Raw genomic sequence first — 18,988 nt, 5'->3', positions numbered from 1 at the left:
CACACTAGCTTTACCTAGCTTGGGATCCTCCTCTCCTCAGACCCCTACACACTGAGCCCGAAAAACAGACTGCCTTGTCCCTCACTGCACTGAAGTAATAGAAGCCATCAGTGGGACTTGCCTTAGGTCCCCACCATCAAATCATCAACGGTCCCTAGAGCTGTACCACCTCCTCCTTCAAAGGAGGATGCTGGGCCTGCGCTCTGGCCACACCCACACACACCTTCCCGTGGACTTGCCTCCCTCAGCTTCCACCCCTGCTGCTACATAATTGCTGCCCACCTCGTTCTTCTGAGTTATTCCCATCACCATCCAAACATGATCTACTGTCCCCAATACTTTAAACTGTCTCTCTTGACTCTACATTCCTTCCAGCCACGACCTTGTTTCTCAGTCCCGGCTGAATTCAAGCCCTGGAAAAACTTGTTTATCTAGTCTCCATTTTCTCAACATCTATTTGGCTCACAAGCATTTGGCTTTTTGACCTCATTGCTCCACCAAAACTTCTTGAAAAAAGATACCAGTGACCTACCTCCCTCCCCATTGCCAAGTACAGTAGACACCCCTGGCTTCTCCTTTTTGGCCAGACCTCTCAGCAGCGTTTCACTTAGCTGATTGCTCACAGCCCCTTGTAAAACTCTCCTCTCCTGGCTTTTGTGACATCATCCTCTTTGGGTTGTCCGGTTCTAGGCTTCCCTTCCGTGCCCGTTGCTAAGCGCTCCGCCTCCACCCAACCTTTAAATGCTTAGGTCTGGGCCCCTTTACCTTTCTTCCCCCGACTCTGTCCCTGAGTGACCTTATCACGTCCCACCATTTTTAAACACGTGTCTGTGGACCCTAAATCTCCAATACCAACCTCCCCTTCTGAGCTCGAGACGTGGCAGCGACCTACTTAATCTACAGTGGGACATTGCACAAACACCTCGAATTTAACACGTCGAAGAACTTCCCCCATTTTTGAGTATTTAATTTGTATTGCTCTACCAACCAAAATGTTTTGTTTTCCTTTCTTCTCCCATCTCCATAGTTTCCGTACACATTGGTCATCCACCGCGGTTGTTCAAGCCATAAATCTACACGTTGTCATCGACACTTCAATTCCCAGCCACCCATTGAGAAACGATCATCTCGCACCAGAAAGTATATTCTCGCTCCAAAATATATACCATACCTGGTCTACTTCTCTCCATCTCCACTGTAGGAGTATTTTCCTGCTCATTAATATAATTCTGAATTTAATGGCTTCACAATGTTATGGAACATAGATGTTGCATAACGTATTTACGTCTCTATCAACGGGCAGGTTTTGGTATTATGAATGTTGCACGTGTACCTTTCTGAAAAACATCAAGGTATTGTCAAATGTGAAGATAAAAGATTATTCATAGTTTAATTTTGCTTCATACTGCCGGACTGTAGCGAAGCAATTCACACACCTATCCCCCACGCACTGGAGTGCTCGCTCTCCTTCGGTGAGGCTTAAGGACCTGTAATCACGGTCTACTGGAGAGATCCTGGATTTCCCGGCTCAATCTTCACGGTGCCGCCGGAACTCCGTCTGCAGGAACTCCCTCCGTCCAGCAGGTGGCGACGTCGCCTTCCGCCGGGGCTGGGTCGCCACGGAGGCTTCACGTGATCCGGCCGTCTCAGCGCCGGGGGGCGGTCTTGCGGAGATTGCCTTACGTACGCCGCGGCATAACGTCATACGTAGGGGCTGGCTAGCCGCCATCTTGCTTCTTTTTCTCGCTTGCTCTCAGCCTTTCGGGCGGCAGCGAAAGTGCTTTGGCGGTTTGTCCATCCGCAGCTGCGGCTCCGCCAGTCCTGTGGTCTTTCAGCCACTCCCTGCGCTTAGCCCTCCCCTTCCCCTTCCCCGGGTCCGGGGTCGCGGAGACCCTCGAAGTGCGCACACACTCGGCTTGACACCCTGGCCGGTAAGAAAAGCAGCGCGGCGGAGGGGCCGCGATCACCGCGGGCCCCGTCGGGGCGGGCGGGCGTGGGAGCACCCCGACACTGGGGAGCCGCGTGGGGAGGGCCTGGGGCCCGGGCATCCCGTCCTTTTTCTGCGGCAGCCTCCCTCCCCGTGCCTGGGGAAGTCTTGGCCTCCTGCTCGGTGAGCGGGAAACCGGAGTCAGACCCGCCCCATGTGGTCTGCCGCGGGAGTTCCGGACCCGCCGGCCTCTCCCACCCACCCGGGCCGGCTTGGGGACGGCGTGCGTGGCCGGGGAGGCGAAGGGGGTTTCCGTCCGTGGGGTGGGCGAGCGCGCGGCCTCTCTCCAGCGTCCCCCCCCCCCCCCGCCCCGACCATTCCAGGGCTTCTCCAGGGCCTTTCCTGCGCGCCTTTCGTATGTGTATAGCGTGGGGGGAATTGCAGCGAGCGGGGTCCGGGAGACCGGATTACAGACCTGACTCGGTGAGAGGCTCACGGAGGAATCGGGACCAGCCCTGCTTCCTCTAGGGACGTGCTGCCCCAACTCCCGCGGAGGGTTCGCGTAGGCTTTCGCAACCCTAGGCCTCTCCATCCCCTAACCTGCGTGGTCAGCCCCACTCTGCGGCTCCCCCACTTTGAGTTACCAGTAGTGTTGTCCATGTTACCGGCAAGGCCCACTGTAGGACTTGAAGAAAGGGACAGGGGCGACAATGAACACGGATAAATTCTGCGTTGGCCCTAGAGGAATGCGTCAAATTCCTGTAAAGGGATGTATATTTGTTTTGACTTGATTTGAGATTTCTTTGGGAGATTTCCGACATGCCTGATGTTTGCTGGCTTCTGAAACCACCCGGATTTCCGCATTGGCTGTTTTTCAGCCTAGGCTCATAGATTCTTACTTCGCTAGGGTATTTGAGGTTGTGCTGTAAGCGGCTGTGCTGTGAGATTTCATTTGGAATGCACGAGAAGCATCAGGATCCTTGATTAAGTGCTCGATAGCTTATTCCTGCAAATAAAAGGGATACTTAAGCGCCCACCAAGCCTACCTCTCGCATTAGTTAAAAGTAGACTTCTCCTCCTCTCTCGGTATTTAAGATGCTGCTCCGACTGGAGCCATTTTTAGGTGTGTGTCTCAGATGCACTGCAGCATCTTTTCTGACCCCCCTCAAATGCATTGGTCTCCTAAAACCGTTAGGAGTAGGTTGAATTCGAGTTTTATCTTTAGCAGATCGTCAAATTGTCTCTCCTTTTTTTACAAAGGGATTTTCAAAACACAGACTTTTTACTTTTAATATTTCAGTCTGGTGAGCTTATAGATGTGGCTGTTCTCCCTCCACTGTTAGGTTGACCTTTTTCTGTGTACCGAACACAGCGATCAGCCCTTCACACGCGTTACCCTTTTTAATCTACAGCAAGCCTTTGAGGGAGGTGCTGTTTATTATCATTCCCATTTTACAGAGGAGGAAGTGAAATCGGAGAGATGAAAGCAGTTTGCGGTAGTTGGTGGTGCTGTACAGAATCAAGTCCGGACTGTCTGAACCCAAGAGAATGCTCTGAGTCTAAACCATCCAACTGCTTCCCTGTTCCGTGTAATTTTATGAACTGTGGAAACATTAAAATACAGCATTATTAACCTAGTTTCTCCCACTTGACTTAAGTATAGAAACGCTGTTACATGTGAGGGTGTAAAGAATGGATTATAGCTGTTTCGGGGATAGGGGAGGAGCTCATTTTTGTACACTTTTCTGTTTAAAGGCCAGTCGAGTAAAACTAACTCTACAGTATGACAGATAAAATTTTTAAATTTTGTGATTTGGCCTATATTAGTGATACAGTATTTGTTCATCTGTAAAATGGAGGTGATAATAATAATAGCTTCTCCCCAGAAGGCTTGCTGTAGGATTAACAAAGATAATGTAGGTAGAGGATTTATTACTGTTCTCGGTACATAGTAAAAGGTAAGTAAGTAGTAGAGGGAGAATGGTAGAATATTGGCAAAATACTCTCCCAAGCAGTAAGGGGAGTCTGCCTGGAAAGTACCCATCTGTATAATATGAAAAATAAGAGACATTTACTGAAGAAGGTACAAGATACAAGAAATATTGTACACAGGACAATGACGCCTCAGTCCCCTTCAAAGTAGGCACCTTGGGACCTCACACAGTTCTCCCAGTCGCCATCAGCTGCCCCGTCGTATTTTCCTGAATCTCACCGACAGTCTGAAATCTCTTCTCTTTCAAAGGTGATTTTAGTTTGGGGAAAAGCCAGAAGTCACAGAGTGCCAAATCTGGGCTATAGGGGGCTGAGGCACCTGGGTGATTTGATGTTTCACCAAAAAAAAAAAAAAATCCACAAAAAAACAAATTTGGCCCTGGCTGATGTGCATGGGCCTGCAAACCAAAGGGTTGCCGGTTCGATTCCCAGTCAAGGCACATGCCTGAGCTGTGGGCCTGGTCCCCAGTAAGGGGCAAAAGAGAGACAATCACACATTTATGTTTCTCTCCCTCTCTGTCCTTCCCTTCCCCTCTCTCTAAAAAATAAATAAATAAAGTTAAAACAAACAAACTTGGCAGCAGATATGATACATGAGCCCACATGTAGATGGAGCGGCCAGTCACCAGTTGCCCATAGCTGTGGCCTTCTGAATCATCCAGGTAGTTTCCACAGAGGAATGTTCGAGCTTAATGCAGTATTTGATGCAGGTTCATTGTTCTTCTCAGTCATTTGGAATGTGATGGCCACACAATACACTTGCTCACTCAATGGTGTCTACCGCCCCCACTCACTAGTACAGTGAAGTCTTCATTGTTCACGCATGCCGGTGCACTCTCCGTGGCCGCTAGGTTATGTTGACGTTGTGCAAACTTTTCTCATTATATTTTGGCTGGACTTTTTCCAGACAGACCTTGTATTCTCTGAAAGGAATATATTCTCTGGAAATTTAAGACCTATATTTTATGTTCCTTTTTTTTTTTTTTTTTTTTTTTATTAAAGACACTTTTTCATGCTTCCATGCTGGATTTTGTTTCTTAAAGATTTATTACTGCTGCACAGTCTAACTCTGTAATCAGCATATTACACATAGCTGAAATACAGAAGTCCTGGCTCATTCCAGCCCGTCCCCACCCACCCCTACTCCATCTCACCATCCTTACTGGTGAAATGTCTTTGAAGAGTATTATGTCCCGCTTCCCCTCTCCAGTGGTTTCCTCCAACCGCCTAAACAGTGCTTCAGTTTTTGTAAGTCAGTTTAATGATTTGCACAAATATTTGTACCATATTTGTTGTGTAAGACAAGGACTGATCATTGATACAAGTGTTACACAAATTGGTACAGAGTCCTGTTGTTTTAGCGAATGACATCCAAAATTGTATGACTGAGTTATGACTAGGGAACTTCCAGTAAATTGAGATTTGTCACCTCATAAATAGGGTAACACAGTGAAGCTTATCTCAGTCTGTTAACTGTAGCTTAGAGGTCTTGAGAATTTGTTTACTGAGTCACAGCATTTTAAATTTCTCAGTAATGCCATTGATGTGTCAGTCAAGACATCTTCGTCAGTAAGAGTGTTCTCTGGAGAGGGTAACTTCAGTAAATTTTCTATAGTATATTTTTACCAACCTCCAGAAAGGCTAAATAGATACCGATCTTCTGCTGGTTGCATTTCTAGTTATTTTGCTCTAGATTAACAGAATGCCAGTCATGTTTTGGGACTTGTGTGTACATGTATTTGCTCACAAGTCAGATCAGACAAGGGCTGTCACTGAGTTTCAACACTTGCCTAGTTGGGAGACGAAAACTTTGATATGGTTAGCCGATACTTGGAGTCTGAACGCAGAGTAGCAGTGAAGTTGCCGGTCCCTGTGGTGCTGCTGGCACTCTGCGTCATGGGGCGGGGGCGGCACAGTCAGCGTTTGTGGAGCATAGCTGGGATGGAGACACTGTTGGGTATTCTTTACATAGCACCTCACCTGGTAATTTTCTCTCTACTCGCTTGTATTCCAGAAGTGGTCTCTTCCTGTTCTAGACTGTGTCTGTGTCCCCCATCCCTTTGCGTGGTGGGTGGCACATACCTGGTGGTTATTGAATGAATGAGATTGGGAAATGGGAGTAGACCCATCCGCTGAGGCCCCGCTGATGACTGTCTCTGGAGCAGAGGAACACCCTGTGGCTTTTCCTCCTTCATTTACCCATCAGGATAGCATCAGAGCTTTCAAATAGTGGATGTACCGTGCATCGTGAGGTTCTTCTGCATCAAAGACTTTTAATTTTGTAAGGCCCAGTAATCTGAGGAAATGGCTTTTGGTTCCCTCTGCCAGGATGTTCAGTCTTAGGATGAATGATAAAAGTTATTGTGTGATTTTTTTGAATCTGTGCCAGAAGATAAAACTGAAGACAGTACAAACAGGTAAGGGAAATTTGGGGCAGAAACCCCTTCTGTGGAAGATGGCCTGTAATACAGATCAAGTGCCTGGTGGACTACGAGTGGAGACGTGATGGCCTGCAGAGATCAAGAGTAACTGTAAATGTTAATATTTCTGAGCACTCACAGTGCCAGGCAGGCACCCAGCTAGGAAAATCTTGGAGATGCTCTCTTTCGGTCTGTAGAGCAGGTTTAGGAGGGGGTTACTTTATCCCCACTATACCACTAGAAAACTGGGATTTAAAGAGATTTAAGTAATTTGTTCAAAATTGCTTAGCTCATAGGTGAGATTCTAACCATTGATCCAGAGCCTGAGTGCTTAACTTCCGTGTTCCATGGGTTTCCCAGCGGCCAGTATTTCTGACAAGACATTCATGGTTTTTGCTTTGTCTTCAAGTCATCTGTCTGTTAATATCTTTATTTAATTCAACTGACTTTTAATTAAAAGAAAAACTTACATGGTTATTTGGTTTTACAGTTTCCCCCCAACATGTGTTAAAATAAACATAATTTTAAGTATTCCTCTGTGGACCCCTTAAAGTCATTATAACATACCATCAGCAGTCCTGTGTCCCACTCTCGGGGACGGAACTGCTAAGAAGCGAGTGCTGCACAGGCCCGGGCGGCAGTTGGAACTGAGGGAGGCCAGGAGTGATTAAGCCTAGAACGGACTAGATCCATAAAACAGGAAATGGCAGCATTACAGGCAGAGAGAGAGATCGGAGGCATAACTACATAACTGGGACAAGCATTCCATGATGAACTGCGGAGTGGAGTGGAGTGGGTTTATTTAGACGGAATTGTAACAGGGTGCTGCAGGCAGTCTATGGCGAGAAAAGGAGAACAAGAATGAGTGAGGGAGGGAGGTAAGGGTGGAAGAGAATAATCTGAAAAGTGCAATGTTAGAGCCAAATGCAGCAGAGTTCAGAAGAATACTGTATACGAGAGGTGGCCTTTGGATTTGGCTGAGAGGTCCTTGGTGACCTGAAAGAATTTAGGTCGAGTCGTGAGGATGAAAGGTTAAGCAGGGAGGACTGAGTAGTGAGACCTCTTAATTTTTAGGCATTTTGAAACTCAAAATGAGCTCTGGATTTGGAGTTTAAAAATGTAAGTTTAGTCAGCTGTCAACTGGGCCAGTGCCTTGGCCTCTTCGGGTTTTAAGTATATTCATCCGTGAAATAAGGAGACTGCCTCTTCCTCAGTCAGAACATTGTTTCAAAGATCACATTAAATGTGTTTCCATGTATCTTTTGAATTTAATATTCTTTGATATCATGCAAATCTTGACCACATTTAAAGTTAAAAGAGAGAGACCATGAAAAATTGGAAGTTAAAGGTAAAGGGAGAAAAAGTTCTCTAAGAAGTTGGAAGATCCCCTCCAAACAAATCTTGAGTCGGCACGGTAAGAGATGGGCACGCGTGTTGGTGGAGAATGGGTGTCTGGAGAAGTTAATGATTGAGCTTCCTCTCTCCCTGTTCCCCAGGGAAGAACCTGGAGGCGCGGAGCTGCGGTGTGCAGCTGTGCGGTTTGTGCGCTGCACGGAGGTGCGGGGCCGAGGGGGCAGCAGGCTGCAGTCCCGTCTGCAGGTTGCCCGTGTCCGGGCTGGGGCTGGGGCGGGTTGTGCCTGCGCCTCTCGGAAGACATCGGCCCTCGTCCAGAGGAGCGCCTGCCACCTCCCAGGAGGACCAGCCCTCTGGAGGCCATGGTGCTCTGCGAGGCTCCTTAAGGAGGCACACTAAAGATGTGTTTAGAAATATATCAGAAGCAATTTGGTGATTGGAGAAGTGGTCACTGAGAAATAAAAAACTTAGAACTTTTTCCTGAGATTGGGTAAATAGTTGGGCAAATACAGAATTCCAGTTTACCCAGTGCTGTTTTGGAGATGGATATTATAGCTTATTAAATATTTCTAGTAAGTGGGAAACAATATATTAAATGTACATTATCAAATTTTAAAGAGAGGAGGAAAATACTGTCTTCAAAAAATCACTTTATAAGTTTTCAGTTCCTGTTAACACTAGGATTATTGGCAGTATGGCTAGTGTAGGTTGGCCTGTGTTTTAAGTAGCTGGTTTTAATGTTCGGTAGCTGGTTTTAATGTTCGGTGGAAGTGTCGTAGATCTTAATTGAAGAGGCACACTATGGGAGGTATAGAGCTGCTTGCGAAAGTTGGGGAAATGAAACAGATAGAGGCATTTTACTTTAAAAGCAGAACAAAAGGTGATTGAAATGAGGCTTGGACGGAGAGGTGGAGATTGGTTATATTGCTGTGTGAATGCTTAGACTAGGAAACACTGGACTTGCTGGTGTGCGGTTCTGGGAGTTTTAATGTGCATAGGCCTGCAGCCCACACCACAGCTGGGGCAGAATGTAGAAAGATGAAATATCACCCGGTTGTGGAACCAGTCTTCTGACATTTTAGAGGCAGAGAAAATCTGTCTTCCTGCTGAAGAAAGAACTATTGAATGAGGATATATAAAAGGCAAGAATAGCCTACATATATTGATTGCATGCTTTCCTGACCAGAAAAGACAAATTGTTCAGTTAATATCATTAGTTCTGTCATGACACAAGAAAGCAAAAAGTGGGAGAAAGAAAGACACGGGCAGGTGTCCACGGGTAGCTGTCCACCGGGCGGGCATATATTAGTGGTGGAGGGATGAGCCAGCCCTTGGTGGGGAGGGGTGCTAATCGATTCTCTACACTTAGAAATTGCAGCTTAAAGTTCCAGCCTTTACAGGCAGCCCTTGAATTACCTGGTCCAGTTTCTCAGGGCCTGAGCCCTTCTCCACTTCTAATTAGAACTCTGACAGATTTGTTTTATGCTGTTTTTTGAATGACAGTGTTTAATGCCTTTGCTCTAGTGCTATTTCTTGTAAAGGCATTCAGCATGTGGTGGTCTTAGCTTTATCACTACAGCTTCAAGTGTGATCTTGAAAATATTTGATGTCACTAACTTCAGAGTTACTAATGATTGATTATAACAATTAGAAATGGAAGTGACCTTAGAAGTTGACCAGTTCAACCTCTTACCCAAAGTAAGAATTATCTTTTAAGATATTTCTGACACAGAGTTAGCTTGCTTTTTTTTAATGCATCTGGTGATGAGGAGGTTACTATAGTCAGCCTTTAACAATCATATCTTACTTAACAGTCTTCCAAATATTTGAACATCATACTGGCATTCAAACCTTATCATTTTCCCTTTACTTCCATCATCATTAGTAGGATTTGGCTTTCTTTTCAGAGGTTTGTTTTGGGGTGTGTTGGTTGGTTGGTTGGTTTTTTAGAAAGTTGTGTACCTCTTTGCAAGAGTTACTGTATCTCTAAAAGAAGAAAGCAAGCCTTGGGGGAAGGGGGTACAGCAAGAGCGGTAGGGAGGAAAGTCCAAGTTTATTTCCTAGAAGTGCCCTTCTCGAAGTTCCTTGGGGCATGGGATGCAAACTTTGTGCCTCAGCAAAATTACAGATCGCTTCATTTCACAGCTCTGTGGGTTGCTTGGCCACTGTGAAAATAGAAAATGCTAGGAATTAGTTTTAAGATAACTTGTTTATACCTATGGATAAACCGAACAGTTAGAAAGTTTTTCCTTTGTATCCAGCATAGTTTATTTTTAATATTTGTCTTAATGAAGCCCAGATTTGAGCATAATACTTTAAGCATTGTGAGGGGGAAAAATACACCACAAAATTCAGTGGAATTTGTACAATTCCAGATCTGTGCATTAATGTTCTCCTCAAGGCACAAGTCTCACAGAGCACGGCTGTGACAATACTGCCTGTCACTGGCCCTCCTGTTTCGTATTAGCAGGCTGGGTCTGGGTTCTGTACAGCAGTTTCTGAACTGTGGCTATACAGCTGTTCTTCTGGCCAGTTTAACTCTCCCTGGCTTTCCAAGACCTTTCTAAATCTTAAAGTCACTGACTGCATGTTACTGTCAAGGATAAAGTGATTTTCAACCTCACATATTCTATAATTCTCATTCGTGTTGTGTTTAAGGAGGAGTGTGTAGACACTAGTACTTTGCTTAATGAATGTCTTTAATATCTAGTGGGGGAGAGTTCATCTAGGTGTAAATTTTTTAGGAAGTTTGTATTTTGTGAACGCTGCCTGATTGGCCTGCAATTCAGATAAGTGTGGTAAATTTATGGACTTTTTGTTTTAAATGGAAAATGTAGTTAAAATTTGAGTGATAAAATGCTCTTTTTCTGAAGTTAATACATCTGTTCCCCCTGTTTGTCACCTCTGCCTGCCATGAGAAAATGCCATAGCCTAGGTGACTTAGACAGTAAAAGTTTATCACAGATCTAGAAGTGCAATAAATCAATTTATTTATTATCACAGAGGCTGGAAGTCCAAGACCAGGGCGCCAGCAGTTAGGTTCCGCCTTGCACGTGGCCTTCTAGCACGCTGCAGGGCTGGCGTCTGCTCTTACTTAGTAAGAGCATGGTCCCCCGTGAGACTCCGTCCCGAACACATCACCTGAACCGAGTCGTCTCCCAGCTGTCCTACCCAAATCCATCCATCACTCTGGGAATTAGGACTTCAACATATGGGTTGGGGGAAGGCACAATCTAGTACATAGTACCCCCCTTTCTTTCACGCTTTTTTTAGGGTTTTTTGTTTTATTTTATTTATTTATTTTAGGGGGGAGAGGGAGAAAAGCATCACTGTATGGTTGCCTCTCATGCACCCCTTGTTGGGGTCCTGGCCCACAACCCAGGCATGTGCCCTGACTGGAAATTGAACTGGCAATCCTTTGGTCTGCAGCCTGCGCTCAATCCACTGAGCCACACCAGCCAGGGCTGATTCTTATATTTCTTAATTATACTTCAAAATGACATTTCTACAACAGATGAAATACTTCGGTTAATAGAGGTTAGAGATATTATTGTGTTTTTGTTGGTATAATTTTTTTATCCTTGATATTTTACTCTATCGTAGCGCAAGTTTTGATAATAAAAACTCGAATCTCCTAAGGTCTCTTAACCTCTTGATAGTTATTTATTATTATATATTTTAAAGGTTTGGTGTTTATTTCTTCTATAATGAAAATTGAATTCTGACTTTCATAAGGTTTTTACCTTGGGCATTGGCTTTGAGGTCAAGCTAGGATTTAGTCTTGGCCCCTCGCTGTTGGCTGACTGAGTCTGAGGTGAGTTGTTTTACTTCTCTGAGGTTGTTTCTTTATTGGTAAGTTTTGGTGACTTGGGTTAGGAGCTCTTATTCCCAAACTGATACTCTTTACATTATACTCCATCTCTAGAGCTTCATTTTTTTTTAATTGGCTTCAAGAGGCATTACTAAATTAGAATGTATAAAACTTGGATTCATCTCTATGTTAGAATTGGGAAAAATGACTATCAAAGATTACTCAAGGTCAGGGAAGATGGCTCTGAAATTGGGGAAAGGAAGATGTTTGGGAGACCAGATGAGCTTTTTAAAAAAAAAAAAAAAAAAAAAAAGGTTTTTTTTTAAGGGAGAGAGAGATTTATTGCTCCACTTACTTATGCATTCATTGGTTGGTTCTTTTACATGCACTGACCAGGGAACGAACCCACAGCCTTGGCTTATCAGAACAACTCTTGAACCAAACTACCCGGCCAGGGACAGAACAAAACAACAACAACAACAACAAACCCTTTCTCTTTTGGAATAGTTTTAACCTTACAGAAAAGCTGTGAAGCTAGTACAGAAAGTCCCATGTTCCCTCATCTGCATTCCCCAGCGTTAATAGTTCACCACATTGGTTTCATCATTCTCTGTGTGTTCCTCTACATACGCACATGCAGTTAGTCACACAGAGTGTGTGTGATTAAATTTAAGCCACAGGCTCCTGTGCCTCTACTTTTCTCACTCGAGAAAAGTGTAAGTACGCTTTCTCCTGTTGCGTTTACGTGAATAAAGCAACCCGTGGAAACTCGACTCAGCCAGCATCCAGTAATCACTGTAGACCTTCTGTTTGTGCTTGTTGAAGCTTCCTGTCCCTCCTGTTCTCCCCATCCTCTCCCACCCTGGACTTCCAGGAGATGCTCCTCAGACCCACCCCCTGGCAGCAGCCTCTTCCCCCTGGCTTGTCTCACCCCCGCTGCACCAGCACAGCTGTCCTTCCTTCCTCACTGCGCTCTGCAGCTGCCTGGTGCTCCCCGCCACTCCCCCGCCTGGACCAGGGGCTGGACCTCCGTCCGAGGAGTGTTCCAGCCGTCCAGGCTGCAGAGTCCTGCGCGCCCTGCCCTCCAGCTTCCGCGGGGTTTCTGTGTGCTGGCCGGTGCCCTGCGGGCCGTCTTTCCTCCGGGTTCTTTGCAGACCTTTTCCAGCCGTCTCAGGTTTCCAGGTGTTACCTGCGCTCTGCTGAAGAGGACAGTGTGTCTCTTTTCCTTCCGTTTCTAGTAGCACCTGATAACCTCGGAGGCACTAGGTAATGTTTGAGTGAGCGAATGGGGGATTCAGCATTTGGAGTGTGTAGTTCTGTTGGAAGTTTTAAGCTGTTTTCTATAGACAGTTAAAAAGGTATGTCTGAAGACTGTAGTTTGAAGGAAGGTTTTGGGAATCATCCTTACTGAAGCGGTGAGCCAGAGAGACGGCCGAAGCGGAAAGCACGCGGAGAAGGGGGGGAGAGATGGCAGCAGCCTGTTAGCGTGAGTGTGGGCGAGGGGCGGGCAGAAAGGGGACTGAGGGCAGCGGGGTCACAAGGCCAAAGAAAATGGCTTGCGAAGCAGCTGCTGACTCCTCGAGCTTGTACGGGAGGCCGACTTACTGCTTCGCAGACCTACTCCTTGACTTGTTCGGTAAGATGTTTGTGCGGTGTGTACCGTGTGCTCATCTGGAAATGGTTCCGGTTTCTTTTTAATGCTAACTGTTTCGATCAGCGGGGCACTGTACTATATTTAGCAGAGGACCTAAACTCTCACCCCAGGAAAAATGAGGAAAAGGAGAAAGGCACAACCTGGGTGGATGCTTAGAAGTCCATCATGGCTAGAACCATGACTGTCTTTTAACTGAATTTACCAAGTTGACAATTTGCAATTTTTTTTTTGCCAAATATACTAGATTTTAAATATGACTTGAAATATTTTCAGCATCGAATACTTTTGAATTCTTTTGTGATTGATAAATGAGTAACATTAGACTCATAATTTTTAGCACTGAAGGAATTTTAGGGATCGCAGCTTCATCAACAATCTTCTTTAGAAACACTGGTTTTATTTCTTCCTTTTCTTAACATTTTTTGCCACAAAAATATCTGTTTACATGGTAATTAACTGTTCAAAATCTGGAAAATGCATATGAACATGTTTTGGTGCACCTAGTTTCCATGAAAAAAGCTAGGTGTTTTGTTTGTTGCTGGAATTGCTCAGTTGGTCACGGAATCTTGAATTTAGGAATATGATTGCTTTCTCGTCCCTTAAACAGAGAAAGGGGGTGTGTTCAGATGGCTTTGGTTTTGCTGTTCCTCTCGGCTCTTAATGACTTCAGTTTTTAGGTACACAGCAAGCAGAACAGTAACATTAAAAGTATTCTTAACAACATACAAATAACAAGGAACATTTCAAAGTTAAAAGTGGTAGAAGAAGGATGGAGTTCTTTGGTCTCCTTCTTGTAACTGTGCCGATCCTTGTTTTGAAATCAGAAGTCAGCAAGTGGAAAAGAAATGTTCCTGTTGACCTTACTGTTTCAAGGGTTTTGAATTACTGTTTTATGTAAATTGTACAATTTTGTTATTTAAGTGTGGGTCTGCTAAATGCAGCCAAGCATTAACTCAGCTGTTGAGATTTTTTAAAATTAGTTTTTGCCTGGCATTTAGAATAAATTCAGGCAATACTGCTTTTCCCAGACTAACTACTGGGTTCTGCTAAATGTGCCTTCTGCCTACTCTGGCTTTCTCCGACTTCCCCACTGCCCCTCAGGCATGACCCGTGTCTACAGTGGCACCTCCTTCTCCCGACCACAGCTGGTTTGCCTTCTCAGTGCTTCTCTCGGTGTGTCTGTACTGCAGACGCTCAGAGGGAGCTTTTCAAAGAACACCGCTGCCAGCCCAGCCCAGCCCAGCAGGTCCGAGTTAATTGGTCTGGCATGAGGTCTGGACTGGAGTGTCTTCTACAGTTTTCCTGGATAAGTCTGTGCAGCCTGGGTTTTTCCATCCTATCCAACTTCTTCCCCTGTTTGCTCTCCCTTTCTTTACCCAGTGAGGTTTTCCATCCCTGTGTTTTTGTTTACTTATTTATTGTTTGTTAAAAGGTCCGTGAAGACAGGGTCCCCATCTATCTTCTCACAACCCAACCCTGTTTATTAGTTCTCAGCCCAGTTTGTTTGTAGCTGTTGTTGAATGACTGTGTTGCTGAAGCAGGAGGGAGGTCCTGTCTTCTTCCTGTGCTGGCCATAGAGGATGGCTGTGCTCCGAAGTCTTGCAGAGAAGACACTAACTGCTCAGCAGGCTTGGAGAGGACCTTGTTTCCAGTGAGGCTTTAGTGTCCAGGCACGAGAGCACACAAGAGAGAGCCGTCGTCCCTCGGAAACTGTTGCGTGTGTGGGTCCGGTTCCCAAGCCCGCTCTCAGAAGGAAGAGGCCTTGCTGTACTTGCAAGCAGCTGTGAAGGTGTGAGGAAGGTTCACAGCGATCCTGTATCCAGTTTCCATTTTTCAGCCACAGTGACATCATCTGTGTCTCGGCTGTTGCCGTCTGCGATGTCTCTGCATTCCACCCTTGGCCCCCGTCCCCATTCTCCACCTAGTAGCCAGAATGAGACTTCTAGACAGGCACAGCTCTCTGCTCAGAATCTAATGGTTCCCCATTGCTTCCGTGGGGAAGGGAGGGCGAAAGAGAGGGAGGGAAACATGTGCTAGAGAAACACTGATCAGTAGCCTCTCACACATCCCCCAAGTGGGGACCTGGCTCACAACCCAGGCATTGCCCTGACAGGGAATCGAACCTGCAACCTTCTGGTTCCAGGTGGGCACTCAACCTGCTGAGCCACACTAGCCTTTTCCTCAGAGAGGGGAGAGGAACTAGAGGTTAAATTCATAGCCCATACATAGCCAGTGATTTAACCAACAGTGCTATTAAAATCCCTGAACTCCATTGGTTGGGGGACCTCCTGGAGGTGGGGCACCACAGACTCCTGTGCTCTGGACCCTTCTGGGTTTCCTCCTGCACACCTCTTCCTCTGGCTTTGTTCTTGAACATCTTTGTAATAAACCAGTCATCTAGTAAATGCATTGTTCCCCTGAATTCTGTGCAACGCTCTACTAAATTAACCAAACCTCTGGTTTATAGCCAGCCAGTCAGAGACCCAGACAACACCCTGGGCTTTCAAATGGCATCTGAAGTGGTGGCCGTGGTGGCAGCGATGATCCCTTGTTAACCTGAGGGATTTGATGCCATCTCCAGGTAGATACTGTTGGAATTGAGTTCAATTGTAGGACACCCAGCTAGTTGGTCAGAGAATCTAAGAATTGCTGAGTGTGGGGAACCGCCCCCCACCTTACACGCACGCGCGCGAGACCAGAAATATCAAAAGGGAACTAGCATATTAAGAGTATAGGAGACGTGCAGGAGTAGTTTTATTTTCTTTACCCAAGGGAAGAGAGGTGCAAGGGAGGCACATAGTTTGGTGAGATTTGAAATTGCAGAAAGCAGCAGCCCTGATAAGGAATAATGAGAAACAGTGTAATAATAGAGCTAATCTTGAAGCAGAAAATGTCAGAATCAGTAAGGAGTCACAAATAATGTTTCTGTTCCTGGGGTTGTTGATAGGAAAGCAGTTTAAGATTCTTGTGGCTACATTGTTAACCAACAGATAGAGCTGGAAATGTAGGAGTGAATCCATTGGAAATGAAAAGCAAGCCTCTTGGAAAAAGGAGGAACCCAGAACCAACCGGGGGGGTCTTCAGCCCCCACCTGCGCTGCTGCTCAGTCCGGGCGCCGGGGCTCACTTCATTGTGTCGCGTCTGCCTGTTATTGATGTCCTTCCTGGTTGTGGGTCCCTGATTCATTGATTCGTTTTAGGCATCCAAACAGGAATTGCATTTTTTAAAATGTTTTTATGTAATTATACAAAGTGAAGCTAAGTCTTGATGATGGTCCTTATTCTGAATGGGCTGAACTCTTTCGACACTGTGTCCTAAAATGAATCTTTCTTAAAAATACCTAATTTTATTTTATGTAGTTTTGCATTCCTAAAAGTAATTTTAATTTTTGAACTGGTCCCTGCCTTTTCTCTCAAGTATATGTTGAATGAAGTTTCAACCTGTTTCAGGGTGTCTCCCAAGACTTTCAGGAGTGAAACACCAAACTAAGGTAGTAGGCTAAATTAAGCTTTGACTTGACACTAAAAGTACCCACTCTTTTTTTCCCTAAGATGTTTTTTTTTATGTTTTATTTTTAGAGAGAGAGGGAGGGGGGGAGAAAGAACGGGAGAGAAACATCAGTGTGTGATTGCTCTTGCACGGCCTGCACCGGGGACCCTGCCTGCAGCCCAGGCATGCACCCTGACTGGGAATCGAACCGGCAACCCTTTGGTTCTGTTTTCCTCGATACATTGACTAGTGAACATACACTGTGGTTGAATAATCTTCCCCTGTCTTTTGTTATTGATGAACACCTGTCGACAAGGACAAATTCTGGGAGTACAGCTCTCTTCACTCTGTCGTCATTCTCAGCACCCTTGGGGTATAATTAATTACGTTCTTCTGAATACGATAGCAACCCCTCTGTCTACATGGGTGGTTTTAGCTGCAGATGAGGTTTTCACAGTTTGTCTCCAGGACCGGTGGCTTACTGTAAATGTGTGCTTGGAGCACCGAGAGGTTGCCTAGCTGCGTGAGGGGGACGTGGTCTGGTGCAATGGACTGACCCAAAAGCCTTGATTTTTGATCCAGTCTCAGTTACCTCTCAACGTTGGCTTCCTTGTCTGTCAAATCAGAGTGCTGACTGTTTCATCTGGTTTTTAGACTGGAACGAGATAATGCGGAAATTGTTGATAAATTAAGTGGCATTATATGAATGTTGTGTGTGGCAGTTGGTGTGCATATAAAACCACATCCTGCATGTGATGCTGGTCCTGCAGTGGACAAATGTGAAATGATCGTTACGTCCTTAGGGCCTGCTCCTTGACCTTGAATGCCTTTTGCAGGATGTACCTGTCCTGTGCCATCTTTGACTCCTGCGCCTCCACTGCCCATGGTGACTTCTTGGTAGAATTCACCACCTTCTGCCCTGCTCTGCCCCAGCCCCTCCAGAAAAACAACCCTAAGGCTGACGTGTGTGTGCACCTTACTAAATTGAAGGGAAATAAGATGAGATGTAGTTTGTGAATTATTATTGATACGAGTTACTGAAGATTGATTGAATTTTTCACTTTTTATTTCTCAGAATTTCTGCAAACATTTACATATGAGGAGTATTTAGTAAGCTAATTCTAAAACTTTTCTTACTTTTCTTTTTTATGTGCATCTTAAAGGCTGGTTTTAAGGGGTGTGGCAGGAGGTTTCGGACTCGATGAGTTTCCACCGAAATGTCGGAGAAGTCAGGCCAGAGCACAAAAGCAAAGGATGGGAAAAAGTATGCAACACTCAGTTTATTTAATACGTACAAGGGTAAATCACTAGAAACTCAGAAAACCACAGGTGAGTAAAATCAAGTGGCATTTACATTTTTAGGGTTTTGTGCTATTGTTACTAGAGGTGATACACTGGGACTCTTGCTGTTAGGAACTGGGACAAACCATACTTACATTGGACTTACATATGCAACACTTTTCACGGGGCATCAAGTAAATATCTTACAATTAAAAATCCATAAATACATTTAAATACATTTATTTTTCCTTGTTCGTTGTCAGTACAGTTGTGGGGCTCCAAAGGGGAAACTCAGTCAGTGGGATGGGTAGGCAAAGAGCTACAGATCAGTGGGTGTTTATTTCCACCCCAAGTTATGCACTAGAGAGTCCTGTGGTGTTTTGTTTTGCTTTTTGATACCTTGGACCCGGTGTTTGCAGTTAAAACTGGCATGTATTACATTGGCAGTTTCATTATGCATATAAAGTCGGCATATTTATTCTTTAACATGCTAAGTTTTGAGTTTGAAATAGAGTCCCTGGAAAATACAAAACAGCATCGTCAGTGTTTTTTTCATAGTGTACAGAGTTTATTATTAGAATTTTTACAGCATTTGTTCAGTGGCTTGATAGTTTATTTTAAATACAATTTCTGCATTGGATATTGTTGCAGGTGTCTGACTTACAGATTCTTACCTTAAAATATTAGAAAATATAATAGTTGCAGATTTTATTAATTCCTGTTTCTATATGGTTTTAAAGAATAAGGTGGGTGATAAAATAGATGTTCTAAGAAAGTTGATGTTATTGATCTTTAGTTGCAGCTCGACATGGATTACAGAGTCTTGGAAAAGTCGGTATTTCACGGCGCATGCCTCCACCCGCCAACCTGCCCAGTCTCAAAGCGGAAAACAAAGGCAATGACCCCAATGTGAACATCGTACCTAAAGACGGCACAGGGTGGGCATCAAAGCAAGAGCAGCATGAAGAAGAAAAGTAAGTCAGCGTCTGCTAAAGAATGGGACCAGTCCCCTTCCTTGCAGGGAACTTCGAGTTCCTCATGCGTGCTAGGTGTCGTGCTGC

The 18,988-nt window shown here is 45.1% G+C and overlaps 1 protein-coding gene across 1 annotated transcript in view; it reads left to right on the top strand.

Annotated features, from left to right (window-relative positions):
* Positions 1-1,708: 1,708 nt before the first annotated feature.
* Positions 1,709-18,988, top strand: part of PRRC2C (proline rich coiled-coil 2C) — a 76,232-nt gene continuing 58,952 nt past the window's right edge. Inside the window, 3 exon segments of the mRNA XM_028530564.2 lie at positions 1,709-1,931; positions 17,810-17,975; positions 18,730-18,901. Of these exon segments, the coding sequence (XP_028386365.1) occupies positions 17,864-17,975; positions 18,730-18,901 (284 nt within the window). The 5' untranslated portion in view covers positions 1,709-1,931; positions 17,810-17,863.

The sequence above is a fragment of the Phyllostomus discolor genome, chromosome 14 (assembly GCF_004126475.2).
Source record: "Phyllostomus discolor isolate MPI-MPIP mPhyDis1 chromosome 14, mPhyDis1.pri.v3, whole genome shotgun sequence".
In the NCBI taxonomy this organism is placed as follows: Eukaryota; Metazoa; Chordata; class Mammalia; order Chiroptera; family Phyllostomidae; genus Phyllostomus; species Phyllostomus discolor.
The sequence above is the reverse complement of the archived record's forward strand: the minus strand, read 5'-3'. Positions and strand labels throughout refer to the sequence as shown.